The sequence below is a fragment of the Carex rostrata genome, chromosome 31 (genome assembly GCF_964058835.1).
Source record: "Carex rostrata chromosome 31, lpCarRost1.2, whole genome shotgun sequence".
NCBI lineage: Eukaryota > Viridiplantae > Streptophyta > Magnoliopsida > Poales > Cyperaceae > Carex > Carex rostrata.
In genome coordinates this window covers 921,231-943,873 of record NC_135948.1, presented here as the reverse complement: position 1 = coordinate 943,873, position 22,643 = coordinate 921,231, and the positions used below count along the sequence as shown (strand labels likewise).

Sequence of the window (22,643 nt, the reverse complement as noted above, 5' to 3'; positions counted from 1 at the left end):
ATGGCCAAGCGTTCATTGCTATAATATTCAAACGTGCATTGAGTAATCATCAAGTGTATATATAAAGGAATTCGGAAAATATGAAAGATGAAGACTGCTATTAACAGTTGCCAAAATCTGTTTTGACATGAACAAATTAATTAAACTGTAGGACAATAATTGTCAACAGTTATAGCTTAATAGACAAGTACGTGTGCATGGATATTATATATATACTATAGTGTACATCAACACTATAAGTAGATGTGCATTTTAAAATACATGAGAAATTCATGAAGTATTTAGAAGGTGATCGATTAAATAGAATGTGGTTATCAAATTTACATGTTTCTTCCTTTTCTTCTTATTTATGATTGTCAGTTCTCTACAACCACATATATTGATTCCATGATAGAAAATATACAAACACATTCGAACCATTGATATTGATATTTGATTGCATATATGATAATTTCTTGCTTACCCCTTTGGACGAATCTTAATTATTATATAATGTTAAAGTTGATTTTGATTGTTTGATCTCAAATGAACGACTCAGTTTGTACGGGAACAGGTCTGTTTTCTGTGCATACAACTGACTGCTCATGAATTTTTAGCGGGCCCCGTTTTGGGGACCATTTGATGCCACATTAAAAAAAAATGGTTATCTCATTTAAACTTCTTTTATTCACGCTCTTATGCCACTACTACAAATAAATATTTTTGTCATCACTCATTTACTATCGAATGTGTTTCCGCACAAATGGTGTACGTCACGAGTGGCAGCGCTGTAATTACTTTGAACTTTTTACTGTCTGTTCTGGAAAAAAAAAAAAAAAAAAAAAAACCAATATGGCGTTGATAGACCCCCTCCTGACCCCTCTCCTTTGTCATTGGTTAAATTTCACAAACATTTAGTATTGAGCGTCTCTTCAACATCGGTTCGGCTAAACGACCGATGGCACTGAGGGGGTTACTTTTACCATCCATTGTGTACATTATCTGTTGGTGATAGTACAAAGTAATAACAACTCGTTACCATTTTGAACCGATGGCATATTCCCAGGGGCAACGCTTTGTAAATAATTAGAACATTGGATTTAGTATACACTATCTGATCAATATGTTAAACAAATGGTGATGTTGTTATATTTTATATATTTCAATAAACCCTAGGTCGATCGATTCATCTCTCTAGAGCCTTCCAGTATATCCCCAAATTAAGTATTGTGCTATATTACTCGCTGCGAATTTTAACTTCCCAAATCGACGGACAAAGATCAGCATTTACTCTCCCGTAGTCATTAATTTGTATGCTAAATCACTCTTTCCTCCTTTATTTTATGTTTAATTTAATCATTACTTTGAATGGTTTCTTAAATTAGGGAACAACTAATTTAAACTAGGGCTTAGTTAATTAATGTTATTTTTATTTTGTATAGGTGAAATGAGTAGCCAAAGTAGTCGTTACTCATAAGAACCTTATATATAATTGCAATAGATGTCTTAAGCCGACTGTTGTAATGCTTTCGAAGACCAAAAAAAATCCAGAGAGAAAATTTTATACATGTTCAGGATGCAATCAATGGATGGCTGGTGCGACAACACTACCAATTTAAGTAATGTAAGTTTAATCCTCATATGCAACTTTATAGACAAGTTGCAATATACCAAAATGAAGAAGAAGTATCTTCAATTCTCAAGAAACAATTAGCAGTATTAATTGTGATTTGTGTGTTGATGCTGATTGTGATATGTTTTTTTATTGTTTTGTTGCTTCATGTAGAGTAGTTGATTAAATGAGATATGTGTCACAAGCTGTCCAAAATTCATGCAAAACATATTTTCTTAAAATTAAATCATGTTTTGATCCCAACTCTTCGGCAGCGTCGGAATGGCATGTGACAGTGCATTGTTGTTTAATCCCTTACACAAACTCCCTTTGAATTAAGTGGTAGTTTGCAAAAGAGTTTAAACAACAACATAAGTCCACTGTCACATATCCATTTTTAAACTGCCGAAGACTCAGGATTAAAACATGATTTAATGTTTAGAACATGTTTTGATGGATTCATGTTGGCCGGACATACTTTGTGTGTTGATGTTTGTGATATGTTTTTTTAATTGTTGTGTTGTTGCTTCATGTCAAATAGTTGATTAATAATATGATCGATTTAATATAGAGCCAAACTTAAATATATATTTTTGCATTGGAAGATAAAACACTGTGGCAGAATAATTAAATGAGATGGGTGTCACAGTAGCTGTCCAAAATTCATGCAAAATATGTTCTTAAAATTAAATCACGTTTTGATTCCAAGTTTTCTGCAATGTATGAATGTGTAGGGTGCAAAAAGTTGCACGGCGTTAGGTTAGCTAACGGTGCGGATTTTACTTAGCCGAGTGGAAATGCTCCCGCGTGGGTTCGATGCTCTGGTTTTTGAAGTGAACGTGAGCAGGTCACCGAACTCAGGGGAAGGCATTCACTTTGGTGGTTTTATTATTTTCGATTGTGAGGACGTTTAACTCCCGACGGGCGCAAGCCCCCGCCGTTAATTACATCAAAAAGACCTTTCGAATCAGACTGAACACCTCATGCATTCCAGAATTTGTGCCTATGGGTTGTGAACTGAATAATGGGGCTAAAAGGGCTCATGCATGATTATTTTGGTCATGTGGTTGGTTCTCTTTTGACTTTGAATTTCTTTTTGGTTAGTTACCATGATGTGTGCATGAAAATATGGATTTCATATTTAAAATATGAGAATATTCGTGAGAAATATCATTTATATGTTTTTAATTTGAAAGGGGCATTTAAATATCATTTTTATATTTTTATTTATAAAAATATGTCAAGAGAGGGGCATTTTGGTCATTTCAGATTATTTCTGAGACATGGATATGTTCAAATATTATTTAGAATTATAGAGAATTGAATTTGGGTTCATTTGGAACTGATTTAAGTTGATTTGGACTTAGAATGAGAAAGTTATGGTAAAAAAAGACTTGAAATGACTTGTTTCTAAAGATTTTATATTTTTAGGGACTTGTTTGTAAATGTCCAGGGACCTAGGGTTGTAATTTGGGCTTTTGACAGGGTCTGAAGTGAAAAATGGGCCTTTAAGGGCTTGTTTGAGAGAGTTTTATGCTGACAGGGGCCTTTTTGTAAATTTACAGGGGCTTCTCTGCATATTTTGAATAAACAGAGGGTTTTATACTAAAGGACATATTTTGGTCACATGTGGATTTTAAGATTGGTGCTGAGCATCAGGATTTGGGTTTCTGGGCTTTGAGATGTGCACAAGCCATTGGATTGAAATCATTAGGCTTTGAGATATGTGCAGAGATGATTTAAATTCATTTGAACTATTGACAAGGGGATCCCAGCTTGTCAGAGAGTCATTTAAAACATAATTTGAATATGAGCCTTTGGATCATCCCTCCTTCTTTAAAATCCGCACTGACTACTTTAATAATCGTGCATGAGGGTTATCGGGCTAGGGTTCATCTCTGACAAAACGGGTGCGGCTGATCCCGGCCATAGCGGTGCCGGCCAAGGGCATGGTTGTGATCGTTTTGTCATCAGGAGCACGATGGTGCCTTTGTCAGTCATTGGTGGCCATCAGAGACGACAGAAGGGGATCCATTGGTGTCAATCGGTACCGATTGGGTTCAAAACCGATTTTTCTTGATCTGAATGTGATTTTCTTCAATTACTTGGTCAATTGAGATCGCATAAAGGTCTAAAAGCATCCTGAAGTGTTAATTTCACACTTGGAGAGGTTTTAATCATGATTTGGGTTTTATGGCTTCGGTTTCAGTACCAACTTGGTACCAATGACTGATACAGTAGGTTCGAGATAAATCCAAGTGCTCAGAGAGGCCATTTAGACTATCTAAAAGGATTTGGAACATTGTATGAACATTAATTTGTTTTGTGTTAAGTTTTAATTGAATTCAGGTCATATAACTAACCAAACCGCTCAGATTAAACTACCGTTGTAACGGTCCCCTGTACCGTTACAATGGTCAGCACCACTTCCTTTTTATCAGCTCTCTATAAAGATAAGCTATACTAAGGTTTGGAGAAAAACTCTAGCCGCCTCCAATTTCAATATTTCGTATTTAAGATCTAGAGAAAGTCGTTGTTGTTTGTGCACTAAAACTTCAATATACACAATCAATCTCAAGTTTATTCAATCAATCAATCAATCAACTCCTAGAGTAATCCTGCATGATCGAATCATTTACTACTTTGAGCCTTGTGCTCACCTAACAATCCTTGAGTCCTCGCGAATCAGATTGTCTTGTTAGGGCCGTGTGACTTCCCAAAAGATTGTAAGGACTCACCGATTTCACCTTGTAATAATTTCTCATTGGGTAAAGAAAGACGCGTCATCTAGAAGGTCACGAGTCCCGGAGACGTAGGCATTAGTGCCGACCTCCGCAAACAACACTCGTGTCAAGTGTCTCTAAACTCTACTATTTACTTTACATTTAGTTTAGGACAAAGTAATTCTAGTTTCTGCCCAGAATAACTTAAAGACACGTTAGAATATTATTAAATAGACAAAAATATAAATAGACCTATTCACTGCACACACACACACCCCCCCCCCCCCCCTCTAGATGCTTTTGGGACCAACAAGGGTATGGGTAGAATATGAGTAAGGTTAATTCTTATTGGATATGGGTATGAAAATAGTTCACCTATGACACCCCTTGGACCCCTACTTAAACTTCGCCATAATGCATGGTTAGCTGTCAAAATATTGGACCACTTGACGATAGTGACGGTCTTCCCATTTTTTCCAAATAGTTTAAATTTGACTTCAATAGATATAATTTTATTTTGTTATTATCAACAAAATTGAAAACAGATTCATTGACTTGGTTTATTATGGAAGATAATATAAACGTGCTAGCTGCCATGTTATTCTTCAGATCTCTAATAATTGATTAATTATTCAAACTATCGAGTTGTCTTAATATTTAATTACAACGATTTTTCATTCAAATTCCGTGGTCTCTTATGCGAAAAATGTTTTCTTTATTACTAAACTAAAAGTTGATTTTTTTTTTCTCACTAAACACATAGATCAAGTGTTTGTGTGTGTCGATCAACGTAGCATCTGGCGAAACACGAAATCTCAACCTAAACCTAATCCTCGAATCCATATCTCTCCGGTACCATAAATGGGTTTCAATTAGAATTAGTAGATCTGGACCGTTCTTTTAACCTGACACGAATCATAAAGAGACTCTTACATCTAAATAGGCACCGGCAGATTGAGTTTGATTTAGCTAAGAGTAAATCTGAGCCATAAAGTTGTGAGCTTATATTTACACTTTACAATACCTAAGAGGATACTCGTCCCTAATCTCTTACAATGATGTCGATCTAAGTACAACAATTCCATCAAGCAACCCCACAAACAAAAATAAACAAGAAAAGAAAAACATGCAACTAGGTACAGCATATATAACCCTGTTACTTATTTTGAACAAAAGAAACCATAACTTAGTTTCACATCTTGTTAACTCCAAGCAAGATATATATAACGTAAATAATAGATGGATAGGTGGTGCATGCTTGTTAAGCTGAAAATTTAATCCACAAATCAATATAGTAATTAATTAACATTAAAAAAAATCATAACACCTAAACGATTTTGCTGGTTTGGGCCTTCTTCTCATGAAATATATATAACACTAGCTACTTTCTATCCATGCATGTACTACTATATATTCTTAAAATAACAGTAACTACTTTTTTTTAATCTAAATTGGTCGTATACAGAGTAAATCTAGCTAGGGTCTTTAAGTTCATCAATTTTTTTTTGTGAACTCAACTCTAAAACCTAGCAGATTATTTCAAATGAACGGTTCGATAAAATCTATCGGATTGACTTCAAATGACAAATCTGAACTGTTGAAATCGATCTACTTTAATGTGACTACATATGAAAAAAATTAACTTTCAAATGAATTTTGTATAGAGTCAAGTGGTAAAAAAAGTTCCAAAATAAATCCATTTAAATTTAATTTATAAACCTATTAATTTTGACTACTTGACTCTATACTAAATTAATTTGAAAGTTTTAATTTTTTGCATGTAGACCCATCACATACGAAGGTGGATGAATTCAAATAGTTTGGATTCGTCATTTAAATTTAATCTGATAGGTTTTAGAGTTGAGTTCAAAAAATGAGTTGGTAAACTTAAGAACACCCTAGTTCTACTCGTCGCGCGCGTGTGTCTGTTTGTGTGTGAACAAAAGGCACACGATATATTACCTGAGTTAAACTAGGATTTTCTTAGGTTCACCAAGTTTCTTTGTGAACTCAACTTTGAAATCTATCAAATTGACTTTAAATGACGAATCCGAAATGTTGAAACCCATCTACCTTATGAGTGATGCATCCATGCGAAATTTTTTAACTTTCGAATTAATTTAGTCTAAAATCAAGCAGTAAAAATCAGAAAATATGTAAATTAATTTTAATGCATTAAATTATTTAATGTCATTTAAAGTCAATCCAATAAATTTTACAGTGAACTCACAACAAAACTCGATAAAGTTAAGAAATTAACACCCTAGTTCTAATCATATCACCTTAGACAGTTAGACCTCACACCTCCTTTTAACCAAAGGGGGCGTTATCTTGAAATCTTAATCTACCATATTAAGCACTCAAGATAAAATAATTCCTTATATCAGTTTTGCCCCTAATTAAGTTTCCTTTTACTAGTCAATTGTAGGTTTGGATTGCAAATCATAATAATTTTATTTTTAATGGACAAACTATGGATGATATATGGTTCCTCAATGCCTCTATACCACTTAAAGACAAGCCTTTGATTGAACTAGTCAGAGGTACTGTATTGTGGTGTATATAACTTGAGAGAAATAAAAAAATATTTTCAACACACTAACATACCTACTTTGCAGGCAGTGGGCTCAAGGATTATTTCTTTAGCCTCATTTTGGTGTAAAACTTTGAATAATGGAACATTGCTCAACTTATATTTAATTCTTCCATTGGACACTAATGACATGCCTTGTCAAGTTTTGACTCTAATAGGGGCTCAAGGGATAGAGCAAGAGATACAATCCCTATGCCTGGGATAGGATTCCTGGCTGAATTGCTTGATTGAATTACTTGTTTTTGGTTGCAGGGTTGTTCTTAGTTGATTTTTTTTTTTTTTTTTTTTTAGCCTTAGTGGCTTTGTTTTGTAAGGCATTTCTAGCTTTGTTTCATCTTTTGCGTCTTTATTATGGTGTTCTATAGTCAATACTGGTATGGTACCAGTATCCCTTTGTTGCTGGTTTATTTCAGGTTATATGTACTTGTTTCTGACTCCAGTTGTTTGGAGTTGGAAACACAATGATTTGGTTTCTAATGAAATCGGTGGGCAACCACTTTTTCAAAAAAAAAAAGTTTTATTAGACATTTGCTAAGATATATATGTGGGAAATTAATGCTTTGCTGGCTCAGAAATTTAAAAATAGTAACTATCTCAATATTTTCTATAAAATAGATGTTTGTTTTCATTTTGAGTTTAATCTTTAAATTTATTAAAAAAAATTAGATGCGTTTGTCCCAAAAAAGATATAGTTTTTTATGTAAATTGAATATTTTATAATTTAAATATGTTTTTACTAGTTTCAAAAAAAATAATTCAAACTTTCCAATTATCAATCACTCATGTCACATGCAAGTTTTCCTTGATATATATTTATTGATTTCACGATTTTTTTAATATCAAATGGCATAAATTTTAAGTTTTGACGAAAGACCTAATACTTCATATTTTGTAATAATATTTACTTTTTTGCAATTTTTCTACGTCGTGTGATGATTTTAACTATAAAGAACTCTATATCTGACAAGTTTACAATATAAGAACTTGATATCTGACAAGCATTATAACAATTGAGTTAAATAATCCATAAAATACTAAATTTTGAAAATAACTTTGTATATTATAATAATCATTTATAGTTAAGAATATATTGTTTGAAAGCTGCTAAAATTACCTTGAGAGCACAATTTACAAGTGAGAAATTTGTTTCTCTTTATACCCTTTCTACCCTTATTCAATATCCTTTTCTTTATATTGAATTATGTTTGTTTATTACACTTTAGGGAAAAAAAAATTAACGTGTTTCATATTGATAATGATTAGCCTTGTTTATTTTTTTTAGAAATCACAATGAAGAAATATATAGCATCGCTCTCAACCAAACTATCTATATATAGGACTTTCTTCTTATAATTAACCAAAGAGTGAGTTTATGGTACTATGCATAGCACGGATGGGTCCGTACTACGGATCAATATTTTCATTTTAAAAATCCTAACGGTTGATCCAAACTGTTTAACATGATTTTCATATGAATATATACTTGTAGACCGAATTTTATATTTTTTTAGAATTTGTTTACTATTTTTTAAGATAGGTAGAAAATCACTTGATCTAAAATTTCCGGGCCATCCAAAACAGTGATTTTCTACCTATCTTAAAAAAATAGTAAAAAAAAGTCTAAAAAATGTAAAGTTTGGCCTGCAATTTATATATTCATATTAAAATCATGTTGAATGGTTCAGATCAACCGTTAAGATTTTCAAAACGAAGTTATTAATCCATAGTACAAACTCATATGTGCTATGCATAGTACCATAGACTCACTCTTAACCAAATCTTCTTATTTTTAAGAGAAACTAGGTGTTACTAGATTTTATTTTCCATGCAGGTTATTGTTGGCTCCCCCAAAATAATTTTTCATAATTTCATATAATGCTTAAACTGAAAACAACCATTAGTCTTCCATCTCTATAATTTTATCAATATAATTAGAGATCAGAGAGCCTTTTTTTTTTGTAAATGCATATAGTGCAAATTAATAATGTCATTCTTGTGCCAAAATTCCTTGTGCGTGCCTAAAATAATATTAGTTGTCTATGCATCATTAAATATAATGCTTTTAGAATCACAAAATATTAATATGTTAATGAAAAAGAGGGTAGCCATGTACCTTTATATCATGACAAAAGCTCACCTAGCTCCTCCTGTTACCAATTAAAAATTGCAACCAACTTTTACCAAATCATTTTCAATGTTTGTGAAATTGTAAACATAATATGCTAATAATTAATTTGAAGCGGATAATATATATTTCTTGTCCGCTTCTCAAAAATAGAACTAATTGCATCTATCTATCTCTAATTTTCAGAAATTCACAAAAAGTTGAAGTTATTATCAGGATATTCTGCTTTATTAAATATTTGAAGTGTTTTAACTGAAATTAACTAATGGTCAAATTGGAGGTCTTCATTACTAAAATACACACCAACACACAATCTATAAATCTTCTTATAGTAATAGTGATATCACATATACTCTTGTCGGTAATAGTTTGATCCAAGTCAACTTTCGATCCAAGTATCAAATTAATTTCATCATTTTATAGCATTAGATGGATGTTAAAGTTTTCAAACTGCTTCCACAGATATCAAATTTTAAACCTTTGAAATAAAGGACAATATCTTAATCAGTAGTAGATGACGTTAATTTGTGATATATTCTTGCTGGAAGCCTCCATTGAACCATTTTGTGGCGGATGTATCGTGTTTCGTGAGATTTGTTTACATCTGTATATATTAATACTTAAAATAATGAAGCTATGTAATGACTGATGTTGCTATAGTAGAATGACTATATGATTCTATTGAGCTATTTAAAGTAGTCGACATGAGTACTATAGCATGACGTTGCACATGAATTAGATGCATGACCAATATTTTTTATTAGCACAAGCAGGCAGCTGGGTATTTAAAACACTTCAATAAATAAAAATTAGCTCATTTATACCAGTGTAATTGGTATATATGTGTTATTGAATGAGGGGTTTTGGATAAGGAGGGATTGGCTGAGTTATTGTTTTTCCTTCATTTTACATTGTAAGATATCATTAGCTTATTATTGAAGTCTCCAGTGTAAACTATGAATGAATGAATATATACAAATTTGTGGACCAACATATATACTGTACCTTACAATATATCATCTCTTACAATATGCTAAGTATACCTAACTGAAATGATATGTCCATTACATCCAGAGGGTAACTTTTTGCTTTGTTTAGCATGTTAATTGAACATTATTATCCAGAAAAATATAACTTCATTAATTGAGGTAATGAGATGTAACATTTAATAAAACTGAATTGACATATATACTTCTAGTTAGTTTGTTGCTAAGATTACTTACTCTTAATTTTATTGTGTAGAAAACATTTTCTTCAACAACAGCAAACTGTTTTGTACACAATATAATTAACAGTTACTAATCTTAGCAACAAACTAACAAACATTTTATTGTGTATTCCTGATCTGACTCATTACATAATGCCAAGAAAAGGTTAGAAAAAGAGCAGAGCGTTAAAAAAAATTTCTCCAAAAAACCTTTTATCTTTTAGTCAACCATAAATTATTCTAGCTAGTTCGTCCTGTCCCATGCCTGGGTGGGTCCCATTTCTCTGACTCATTACATAAGCTCTAACAGTCTCCCTACCAATTAAAGTGGGGCCTTAATAGCATTTTACCTCCAACTAAATAGTTCACCTAGAATTTCATGGTGCAATTATCTTAAAACCATTTGTATTCATTGATATAGTTTAAATGAAAGAATTTCCTAGCTAGCTAAGATATGTTTAAAAGACAGTTGACTTCTATTTTTTTAAAGTTGCAATTTTAGATGCTATAAAATGATAAAAGAAAAGTTAAATTCCATCTTTGTTTTGGCTAGAGATATTGAAACAACATTGTAGCAATTTTAGCAATTGTTTTCTAATTGTATATTATTATTCAAATAAGATAAATTGTAGCATTTTCATATTTAGGATAGTTAATTTATATTTGTTAAAAATATAAAATATATTGGAATAAATAAAATTATGGTTACAAGTCTAAGGCTTTTTGCCTATTAATACTTTTTATGAAAAATGTAATCTTAATTTAACAATTAAATTTTTAGATTCACAACTTTATCTTTTGTATTTATATTTAGTATGATACACTGCTTCAAGTGCAGTCCTTTCAGTTCATCCAATTCCATCATCATTGACAGTGGAAAATTTTAATCTGATAACCTCAGTGGTGCATTCTAGATGGATGTGTATAATTAAGGAGCCTAATAAATTAAATAGAGGAGGATTTCAATACCTCATCTTTTTCATATCTCATCATACTTAATTTTTTATATTTTTATTTCCAAAGTCTAAACTATCGATCCGAACCGCTCAGCATGATATCCTTACTAAAATATGTTTGGAGATGAAATTTTATAAATTTTGAAACTTTTTTTTACTATTTTTTAAGATAGGTACAAAATCATTGTTTTTGGACCGTTCAAAAACAGTGATTTTCTACCCATTTTAAAAAATAGTAAAAAAAATTATAAAATTCCATCGCCAATTATATTTTAATATGGATATCATATTGAGTGGTTCAAATCGACAGTTTGGATTTTAAAAACAAAGATATCAAATATGAGGTATAATGATGAGATATGAAATGCATGAGATATTGGAACCTCCTCAATAAAATATAAATATAGTTAAATTGTAAGAATATAAAACGATCATTTTTTTTAAATCCACAGATATATGTTAATCGGGAGTGTTAATAATAATAAAATTACAATAAACGTGTATTATTATAATAGATTAATTGGAATAAAATAATTAAGCCAAATTTCAATTCTTTAATGTTATTAAACTACATAACGAATTTACTTAAAAAAAAAAAAAGACAACCGAAATAGAGTCCCATGCAAATTAATCTGAGTTTATAAAACCATGCACAAAACCCTAGCAATTGCACCACTATTCTAGCGAGCAGAAACCAAGCGCATTTTAGCCTGCCCTCTGCGGAAAACACAAGCGCACTCACAAATAATGAAGCAACACACCAAGGCCGCTGTTCCTGTAGAACGAAAGTGAAATGAGAAAGCAGATGCTCCCTCTCCAATCTCCTCTCCTACCCCTCCTCCTTCGCTCTCCACTCTTTACTATTCCACAACAATCCACAACCCCAATCAATTAATATCTCCAATAGCAATAGCACTACTTTTAACCAGCAAGTATATATCAATCCCCTCATATATGCACCAATATTCTCTCGCTCCAACCATGACCTCTTCTCCCGACGACTCCTTCAAATCGCTCTCCCTCGACTACCTCAACCTCCTCATCAATGGCCAGGCCTTCAGCGACGTCTCCTTCAGTGTCGATGGCCGAATAGTGCATGCTCATCGCTGTGTGCTTGCAGCCCGAAGTCTCTTCTTCCGGAAATTTTTCTGCAGTGTTGACCCAATTCCTTCGGGCCTCCCGCTCGAATCCCACATCCACCATCACCACCATCAGCACCATCACACACACAGCATCCAGCAGAACAATTCCAAGGGGGAGAACTCCGAACTGGTCATACCGGTGAATTCAGTGCGGTATGAGGTCTTTGTGCTCATGCTACAGTTCCTGTACAGCGGCCAGGCATCGGTTTTGGCACCAAAGCATGAGCCCCTCCCGGGATGCGGCGAAAGGGGGTGCTGGCACACCCACTGCACCGGTGCCGTTGATCTGGCGCTCGATACACTTGCAGCTGCAAGATCCTTCGGGGTAGAGCAGCTTGTGGCAGTCGTTCAGGTCTCTCTCTCTCTCTCTCTCTCTCTCTCTCTTGTGCAAGTCTGAAGTTCTTTTATTTTTATTTTTTAAGGAACATTTGTAATTCTGAAGTTGATGAGATCTGAGTTGCGTAAAGAAAAACTTGCAAAATTGGAATGTTTATCATTAGGTTATTGATCCCGCTGCTAGGAGTAGAGTTTGGTTGTTACGGTTCAGTAAGAATCTCTCTCTCTCTCCGTGTCTTTCTCTCTCTTCATTGTCTCTCCTGAATTTCCTGTGCAACTTAGTAATCAATGTCTGGTCTGTTGGCCTTTTAATGGCGCTTTACTTTCTTTTCTGCTGTGCAACTGGCACACTGGCATCAGTTGTCATGAACTGACTTAGCCTCTTTACTAGGAAGGGTCTTTTCAACCCTTGTTTTTCCTGGTGTTTCTTCCTTACATCACATCGCTTTTTAAAAAATTCAAGAAAATCTTTTGCAGCCGGTCCTTCCCCCATGTTTCCTTTGTAAAGTACAGGCACGATCTCTCTCTCTCTCTCTCTATTTTATGACAGCTTTTAACTGTTAGTAGCTCTGGTAAGCAGATGCCTCAGTTCAAGCCTATGTTATGAAAATTTTCTTGGTAATTGAATTCTCTGCGTAAGAGGAAGAAGCTAAATATCTGCTGTCAGTATTTCTTTCTGCCATTCATCATTTCCAACTTGCTTACATATACTAATATTCTGGCGCCATGCATATGCCAGCTTTTAAACTCGTTGTGCTTTTTCGGCAAGACAGGAGAGAAATTAAACTTGGTTTGATTTAATTTTGCTTTCAACATTCATTATAGTTTGGTCGTGTATCACTTTTAAGTGTGTAACATGTTTTCTATATTTATCATTTTGGTGTATCACTTCAATTTTCCAGATTTTGTTATTTAGTAATTAATTCCATCAAATATAGCCTTGTCAATGCGCCACTCTCACCTTATCCAATAATTTTGTTCTGAAAGGATGTACATGGAAGTTTTGATGTTATAAATATTCTAGAATCATTTTTTTTTTCTCAAGGAATCAAGAATGAGTACCCCACTTTTTTTATTTGGTTTATGATAATCTAGTAGATGTGTGGTGATCAGATCTGACATTTTAGGAACATATAATTGCGATAAATTAAACTTTCATATATTTTATAGAAGAAACCATAAAGCCACAATAAATTAGTTACATGTGTAGTTTAGCTTGTTAATTTATATATCCCTCAATACATTTCGATGGATTTGCCCCGGATACTTCTAATTTTGAATGAGAATTGAATTCTTAACCAACTTAATTATGATCTCACCCTTAGTTTACTGTATATAATTAATTCACTTTATTTACATAGAGTCCTCTTTGTTGAATATCATGTTACATTATATATATTGCATTTCAGAAACAACTGGAAGGAATGGTGAAGGAGGCCTCCATCGACGATGTCATGAAAGTCCTCGTAGCATCCCGAAAGCATGAGCTCCAAGAAATATGGACAACATGCTCCCATCTCGTTGCTCGGTCTGGGCTCTCTACCGAAGTTCTTGCCAAGCACCTCCCGATAGAAATAGTTGCAAAAATCGAGGAGCTTCGTGTGAAGTCTCCTCTCGCATGCCGCTCCCCCTTCATGACCCACCATTACTTACCAATTGATGTCACATCCAACTCGGCTACAGACCGTGACCACAAGCTCCGACGGATGCGACGAGCCCTTGATTCCTCAGACATTGAGTTGGTCAAACTAATGGTTATGGGAGAAGGGCTAAACTTAGATGATGCTCTTGCTGTTCATTATGCGGTTCAGAATTGTAGCCGGGAGGTCGTGAAGGCGCTGCTTGAACTTGGGGCAGCTGATGTGAACTGCCGAGCGGGCCCTTCTGGGAAGACCCCGTTACATCTGGCAGCAGAAATGGTTTCACCCGATATGGTCTCAGTACTCCTTGACCACCATGCCGACCCCAATGCAAGAACTTTAGATGGTGTGACACCGCTGGATGTGCTTAGAAACCTCACCTCTGATTTCCTTTTCAAGGGAGCGGTGCCAGGGCTGACGCATATAGAACCAAACAAGCTCAGACTCTGCCTGGAACTTGTTCAGTCAGCCGTGATGGTCATGTCCCGGGAAGATTCAGGACCCGATGGAGATGGTGGAAGCGATGTTGGAAATGATGTGAGCAATGCTGTCGCATATCGTTCTGGACACAGCGACAGTACTAGGAGTGAGGCTGATGATAGTTTGGTTAGCCTTAGCATGAACTCTAGGATGGTGTATCATAATCTAGGAATTCCAGGGTTTAAAAACGATGAAGGGAGCAAGTCAAATAATGCAAACAGACGTGAAGCACTCCGCCGGATTGCCCCTTCATCCATGTATTTTCCACATGGTTTTCCATAAATCTCTCTCTCTCTCTCTCTCTCTCTCTCTCTCTCAAACCATGGCAGAGGCTGCCAAGAACTTTCACTCTCTCCATCACATTGGATCAATATGCATCCCTTTTCAGTCTTGAATTAATGAACGATATTTCTTTCTAGTTTGTGATTGATCGGGCTCCTGTGCATTTGTTTTATTTAGGTTGAGATGCAAGGGTAGCTATAAGAGTAAGCTATGAATGGAAATTGTATGACTCTTTTAATTTAATCTAGGTGTACCTGTTTGATTCGGTTATACTATTTAATTTTATTATTATTATTATATATATATGGGCAAGTGCACGTGAGAATGAAAATAGACTACTAAATAGAACCGATAATTGAATGTTGTTGTAATCTCAAAAAAAAAAAATTAATAATAATAATAATGTTGTTGGAGATTCTCAGTACCATTCTTAATTATAATTTACAATGCATGGTTAATTATCATTATTAAATTCATGCTTATCATGTCTTTAATTATGTACGATGGATCGATGCCATGGATAACGTTACCAACATTTTGTTTTCTAATGAAGATAATGGATTTTGTACAGCTGTAAGATATTATATGTATGTTATGAGAACTGTTTTGCAACTTCCTTTTGACCGTTTTGGTACATACATTTGTTAATCCGTATATGCAATGTTAATTAACGCACAACGGTGTTATTTTGCTTTCTTTTCAATCCACTATTAATATCATGCATTTTTCCTAGATTATTGCTAGCTTTAGCAAATTACTTTTCGAAATTCAAGAATAGAAACCTTTTTTTTTTGGGTTCGGGGGAAAGGTGCCTTCTAATCAATTTTATATAATTAAGAAAAAAGTTTGAACTTTTTTTTTTCATTCTTCACTCCCAAACTTCTGAGTATTAACTCAAACCATTTGAATGAGTATCATGAATTGTTCCGAAATCATAATGATGTTCTAAAGGACAAAATGATAAAGCGGTTTGGTAAAAACTCAATCCCATGGATCGGGACGAAGAAAGATGGTGATGCCAAAAAAAAAAAAAAATGGTTATAATTTATTATGTAAAGGAGCTCGGTGAGAGTTAAAAACAGGTTATATCTTTACTATATTGTTATATATGTTACGTTGCTTTTCATATATATATGAAGTAAAGAGATGTTGTTAATTACTTCGGCCTAAATCTTGATTTATGATGATTGAACGATGAAGCCAAATCGCTTAATAATACGATCTATTTATCTAAATATTGTAGGACATCAAATATTACTATTTTTTTAAATCCTATTTTTTACTTTTTTTTATTTTTACAAAGATGACTCTAAAATAATACAAAGATATAAATATTTACATATTAAATAAGGTCATTTTTAATAATACAAAAAAAAATCTATAATATTTCGATATATAGATGGCATTGAGCGACTCAAATTCATTAAAAAAAAAATTAAGATTTGAAGTGAAAACAATAGTGTCTCTTTACTTTATAAAGCACCATAATATAACGAGTCTGGCTAGTATGATATTAGTGTCATTTCAACCTATATATCACTAACTTCAAAACCTATTGAATTGACTTCAAACGACAAATCCAAACATTTCAAACCGATCTACTTTATCAGTTATGTGTCTACGTACAAAATTTATATTTTTTTCTCAATTTTATTTAGTACCACGTAAAGCAGTTAAATGTGTGAGTTTTTTTGTTATTTCATCTTAATGCATTCAGTTTTCAAAAAAATAAATCATCATTTGACTTGATACCAAAGCAACTCGAAAAAATATAAATTTTGAATGTAAATTCATCACTCATACATTAAATCAATTTGAATGATTTGGATTCTTCATTGAAAATATATTCAATAAATTTTAGAGTTAGTATCATACTAGACAGATTCTAATATAACTCTGGACACACATTTATAGCCTTATAGTGTTCACTGCTGTTCATATATTCCCCAAATGGCTCGACTGATACTATTAACTATTAAGGCATATAGTTTGAGACTAAATTAACACCACCGATCACAGAATCGAGTTATTTAGCGCAAAAGAAAAATAAATGGCGAATTATCAATATAATAGTATCAGAAATGAGAAAACTTGTAGCAGAAATGGAAAAAAAAAATCACTCTGTCAGACATAAAACATATATAAATACAAAGCTAGATGCAACAGTTCCTAGGTAAATAACTAAATAATGAACTTTTTCCTAGATGGGGCTATATACACAGTTGCTTGTACTTTTATAAATTTAATTTTTAAAAAACGAGCTAGGGTTTCATGTATCATTTTTCCTGCATATCAGTTTTTCCCTTCTCCAAACCAAGACATATATAAATACAAAGCTAGCTATGAAAAATGAGAACTGTGAATTCGTATTGGAATCTGTAAGTTAGTTCCTATTGCTACTGAGCGCCAGTACGTTTATTAATGTCGATTGGAACCATCTCCATTTAAGATTGTGTTGGTTCGCTGTGGATACCACTTTCACTATTCCCTTAGCTGTTTGGCTTTGGATTTAACTGTTTCGCAGAGAGAGAGAGAGAGAGAGAAGGTCGTTTAGCCACTGCTTCAGTGAATGAACAGTACACTTACTAGATGCTGGAGCATGTGGCCGTTTCCTTTACATTGTCTAAAGAAATATTTTCTTTTCATGAATTTGACCGGTCGTTAAATTTTTCTTGATGACACAGCAGCTGGTGATTGAAAGTACAGTGCTTCTTTTTTTTTGAAGGACGGTAAGTAGCCTGCTGGCAACATAATGTTTTTGCTCTAACATTCTACAATTAACTAGTAAATAACACGTTAAGCCACCCGGTGAAGGACCGTACATGGTCCCTTGTGGCCATTTTGTCCCTTCCTAACCTCCTATTAGAGATTATTTTTCCATAGCGTAATTTCTTGGACCGCTTCATCTATTAGCCTATACACCTGTTTATTTTTTTGAGAGAAAATTCTCTGATTTCTCTCTTTCTACAACGTCCAAACTCCCAGTGCCCACGCCTCATCCCAACTCTTTCTCAACGCTCCCTGCAAGAATTTCCTATGTTCCCACCATATTTCTTCAGTGGCTCCATTCCCCGCCGGGATTGGTAGGTTGATTGATGCCAAGAAGCCCCACCAGAACACATATGCCGCAGTACACTCCCAAAATAAGTGGTATGTTGATTCCAGTGCATTATTTATGCACATCACACGCACTCCCTCTACAGAGCAGCCTCTCTTTTGCAAGTTTTCCTTCGTTAATATCCTATCATTGATAAGAAGCCAACATAACACCTTAACCTTTAACGGAATTTTGATTTTCCATAGCACTCTATGAAACTGGCAGTTCATTCCCTTTGTGTGTAAGGTTTTATAAGCCGATGCCGTGGAGAAACCCTCCCCCTCCGTCCACTTCCACCTGACCCTTTCCTGATCTGAGCTTATCGAGCAGTCAAAAAAGTCCCTGAATTCGGTTAGTGCTTTCAAGAAGTACGAACCCTGTGTACCCAAATCCCAGTGGTGCGAGAGTCCATAAAGGGACAGTAGCGTCTGTGCCCAAAGGCCATTGGAATCATGGTGTAATTTCCATAGCCACTTAATTAATAATGCCACATTTTGGTCAGCAATATCAATTATCCCCAGTCCCCCTTCTTTTTTTAAGGCACGTGTTCTCTCCCAGTTCATCAGACAGTTGATTGGCTTACACTATTCTTGCCCTTTCCAAAGAAAACTCCTTATTAGCCTGTCTATGTGATTAATGATGTTTTTCAGCAGTCTGAATGCATGTGCATAATGCAATGGCAATGCAGATAGTACCGATTTTACCAGTGTCAAACGGCCTCCAAAAGAGAGAAAGTACAGTGCTTCAAATAATATAAGCGGAGACTTGAGAAAATTAAATTAAAGTATAACATAAAGATCTCTAATTATGAGTAAAAGAAAGTTGTTTTCTCATATTCGCATTGACTAAAATTATCTATTTAATTAGTTTTCTTAATCCATTTTTTTAAAAAAACAAACAAACAAACAATGGTCCACGAAAAGGGGATGAGAAATAACTACAACCCATCAAATTTCAGTATAATTCTAATTTATTTCCATATAATTATCTAATGATTCAGTACTAAGATCTTTTTTGTTTTCTTAATCTCAGATTTTACTTATTTTTCTTGATTTTTCTTTTGTTGTGTATGTCTCTCATCTCATTATATATTATCATCATGCTTAATTTAGCATGATATCAAAAATATAGTAGGCTATGTTTGACAGATTATATTAAGAATGAAGAATTTAGTATTTAGTATATAATATTTTAAGAGATATCATTTATGTTTCTTTTTAGAGATTTATATTGTTAGAAATATATCTTATTTGTACTCTGTGTAATCATGAAGTCAATAATACAATTAAGCTTTCTCGTATAAGTTTATCTCTTGTTTCTTTTCTCTCCTTTCAAACCCTAACATCTTTCTTATATAATTTGTTCCTTCCCTATATATTGAAGATTAAGTGAAAGTAAAATTGATCAGTAACCCCTGGGTCTACTTGAAATTTAATTCTGTTTCGTTGCCTAGCTAGCTAATAAAACTTGGTGCGTACGGAGCTGCCGAGCTGCTTTGTAAAATCCAAATAGATTCCCAACTAATTATAGGTCTTACGTACGAACAAGTTCAAAGTAGCCTAGGAGCAGTCTGTTGACAAGTCAGAAATCTTCTTCTTTTTGCTTGAATATATATATTACGTCCCATCAATATTCTGATACAATTTAGTTACTGTTCTGGTACTCAATCTTCCGACATTTTTATTTTTACCCACTTAAAAAATTATTTTAATAATAATAACCAAGATTTAGAAAAAAATTTAAAAATAGCCTGGAATTTTTCCACGACTTGGAATTCTAATTCAGCCCGTGGAAAAATTCCACGGTTCCAACATTTTTTTTTTTTTTTTTTACAAATCAGAAATTTGTATTTATTTTTTATTTTTTGTATAGAAATATTAGAAATGTTGGATATATTTCTTTGAAAATAGATGGAATACAATATAATTTGATTTATTAGAAAGACTGTAACAAATAACCCGGATCAACATTTTTCAGACCGGATTTTTCGCTGCTGTAAGAAAAATTAATATATCTCATTATGTGTTATTGTAAAAAAATAAAAATGTTTGGATTCTGAGTTATTGATCCCGGTTCAAAAGTCACTTCTAGGTAATACAGAAAATATTTTCATCCTTCTAGTACATTTAATTTATAAAAAGTTATATCTATTTTGAGAATTGTTTTTGAATAACAATCATTAAATAACTTAAAGTTTTTATTTTTTTTTAAAATAGATACAACTTTTTATAAATTAAATGTACTAGAAGGATGACAATATTTTTTATATTACCTAGAAGTGACTTTTGAACCGGGATCAATAACTCAGAATCCAAACATTTTTATTTTTTTACAATAACACATAATGAGATATATTAATTTTTCTTACAGCAGCGAAAAATCCGGCCTGAAAAATGTTGATCCGGTTATTTGTTACAGTCTTTCTAATAATTCAAATTATATTGTAATTCATCTATTTTCAAAGAAATATATTCAATATTTCTAATATTTCAATACAAAAAAAATAAATAAATAAATAATTCTATTTTGTTAAAAAAAAAGTCAAAATCGGTTACTGAATTCAACAACCGATTTTTTTTTAACAAAACAGAATTATTTATTTATTTATTATTTATTATTTTTTTTGTATTGAAATATTAGAAATGTTGAATATATTTCTTTGAAAATAGATGAAATGTAATATAATTTGATTTATTAGAAAGACTGTAACAAATAACCCGATCAATATTTTTCAGGCCGTATTTTTCGCGGCTGTAAGAAAAATTAATATATTTCATTATCTGTCATTGTAAAAAAATAAAAATGTTTGGATTCTGAGTTATTGATCCCGGTTCAAAAGTCACTTCTAGGTAATATAGAAAATATTGTCATCCTTCTAGTACATTTAATTTATAAAAAGTTGTATCTATTTTAAAAATAAAATAAAAACTTTAAGTTATTTAATGATTGTTATTCAAAAACAATTCTCAAAATAGATATAACTTTTTATAAATTAAATGTACTAGAAGGATGACAATATTTTCTATATTACCTAGAAGTGACTTTTGAACCGGGATCAATAACTCAGAATCCAAACATTTTTATTTTTTTACAATGACAGATAATGAAATATATTAATTTTTCTTACAGCCGCGAAAAATCCGGCCTGAAAAATATTGATCGGGTTATTTGTTACAGTCTTTCTAATAAATCAAATTATATTATATTCCATCTATTTTCAAAGAAATATATCCAACATTTCTAATATTTCAATACAAAAAAAAATACAAATTTCTGATTTGTAAAAAAAAAAAAATGTTGGGACCGTGGAATTATTCCACGGGCTAAATTAGAATTCCAAGCCGTGGAAAAATTCCACGGTTTGGCTATTTTTAAAAATTTTTCTAAATCTTGGTTATTATTATTATAATAATTTTTTAAGTGGGTAAAAATAAAAATGTCGGCTCAATCTTTAAAGAGGATCGATATACATTTATATCGACATATATATATTTAGTTACATTTATATCGACTATATGAATTTATTTTTGTAGAAAAATATACTAAAGATTAATTCCTGAGTTCTCTCAACAATTCGAAACAGGTAATCATATTCTTATAAATTAACTTACAATTTGTTAATTGAGTCTAAAATCTAACCAATTTGTACCCCGGAAAGATTGGGAGTCATACAAGGAAGTGAAAGCGTACGTATATGCATGCTTTGGTACGACTGCTGCCCCTATCAGGCTTTCAAAAAAAAAAGATACGGACGACTGCATGCTGATTTATATCTATGTTTTTTTTTTCAATGTGCGGAACAACACAATTTGTGCGATACAATGTGTAGTGAGTCGTAAATGCATCCCGAAGGGTCAAAAAGGAAATGAATATTCTTAATTGAATACGGTACAAATTGGGTAAATGGATAAAATAGTGTCATCAAATAGATATATATAGAGAGAGGGGGGCATTGGTTAATATCAACACGCTTGTTTCTAAGCTGTGGAACAAATATTTCGGTTTTTATATTTTCAAAGTTCAAATAGTCGATTCAAACCGTTCAACATTCAATCTATATTAAAATGTGCTTCGAGATCAAATTTTATATTTTTTTGAAAATTTTGTACTATTTACTAAGTCAGTTTTAAAATTGATGTCAATGATTCAGAAATTTTTCATTATTTATTAAAATTAGTGATTTTAAAATTGGCTTAATAAATAATAAGAAAATTCAAAAAATGTAAAATTTGATTTCCAAGCACATTTTTATATAGAAATCACATCTAACAGTTCAGATTGACCGTCTCTTCGTTTGTTATCTTATTTCTCTGTTTATTTCCTAATTTCACCTCCAGTCATTTGATTGAGCACTCCGCCTCTTTTAGAAGATATATATTTCTTATTTCTTATTTCACCTTATTTCATATATTATTCATTTGAATGATAACCTCCTCCATCTGGCAATCTTTATTTCCATTATTGAACTCAG

General features: G+C 32.7%; 2 protein-coding genes across 2 annotated transcripts; one reads left to right on the top strand and one right to left on the bottom strand.

Annotated features, from left to right (window-relative positions):
* Positions 1-11,989: 11,989 nt before the first annotated feature.
* On the top strand, positions 11,990-15,370 carry LOC144547669 (BTB/POZ domain and ankyrin repeat-containing protein NH5.2-like). The gene is made up of 2 exons (XM_078296363.1): positions 11,990-12,689; positions 14,083-15,370. The coding sequence occupies exons 1-2, from the start codon at positions 12,150-12,152 to the stop codon at positions 15,073-15,075; spliced, it is 1,533 nt and encodes a 510-aa protein (XP_078152489.1). The 5' UTR covers positions 11,990-12,149; the 3' UTR covers positions 15,076-15,370.
* A 2,669-nt stretch (positions 15,371-18,039) lies between these two features.
* LOC144547180 (uncharacterized) lies at positions 18,040-18,735 on the bottom strand. The gene has a single exon (XM_078295769.1). It carries the CDS (start codon positions 18,733-18,735, stop codon positions 18,040-18,042), a length of 696 nt encoding a protein of 231 aa, XP_078151895.1.
* Positions 18,736-22,643: the final 3,908 nt, after the last annotated feature.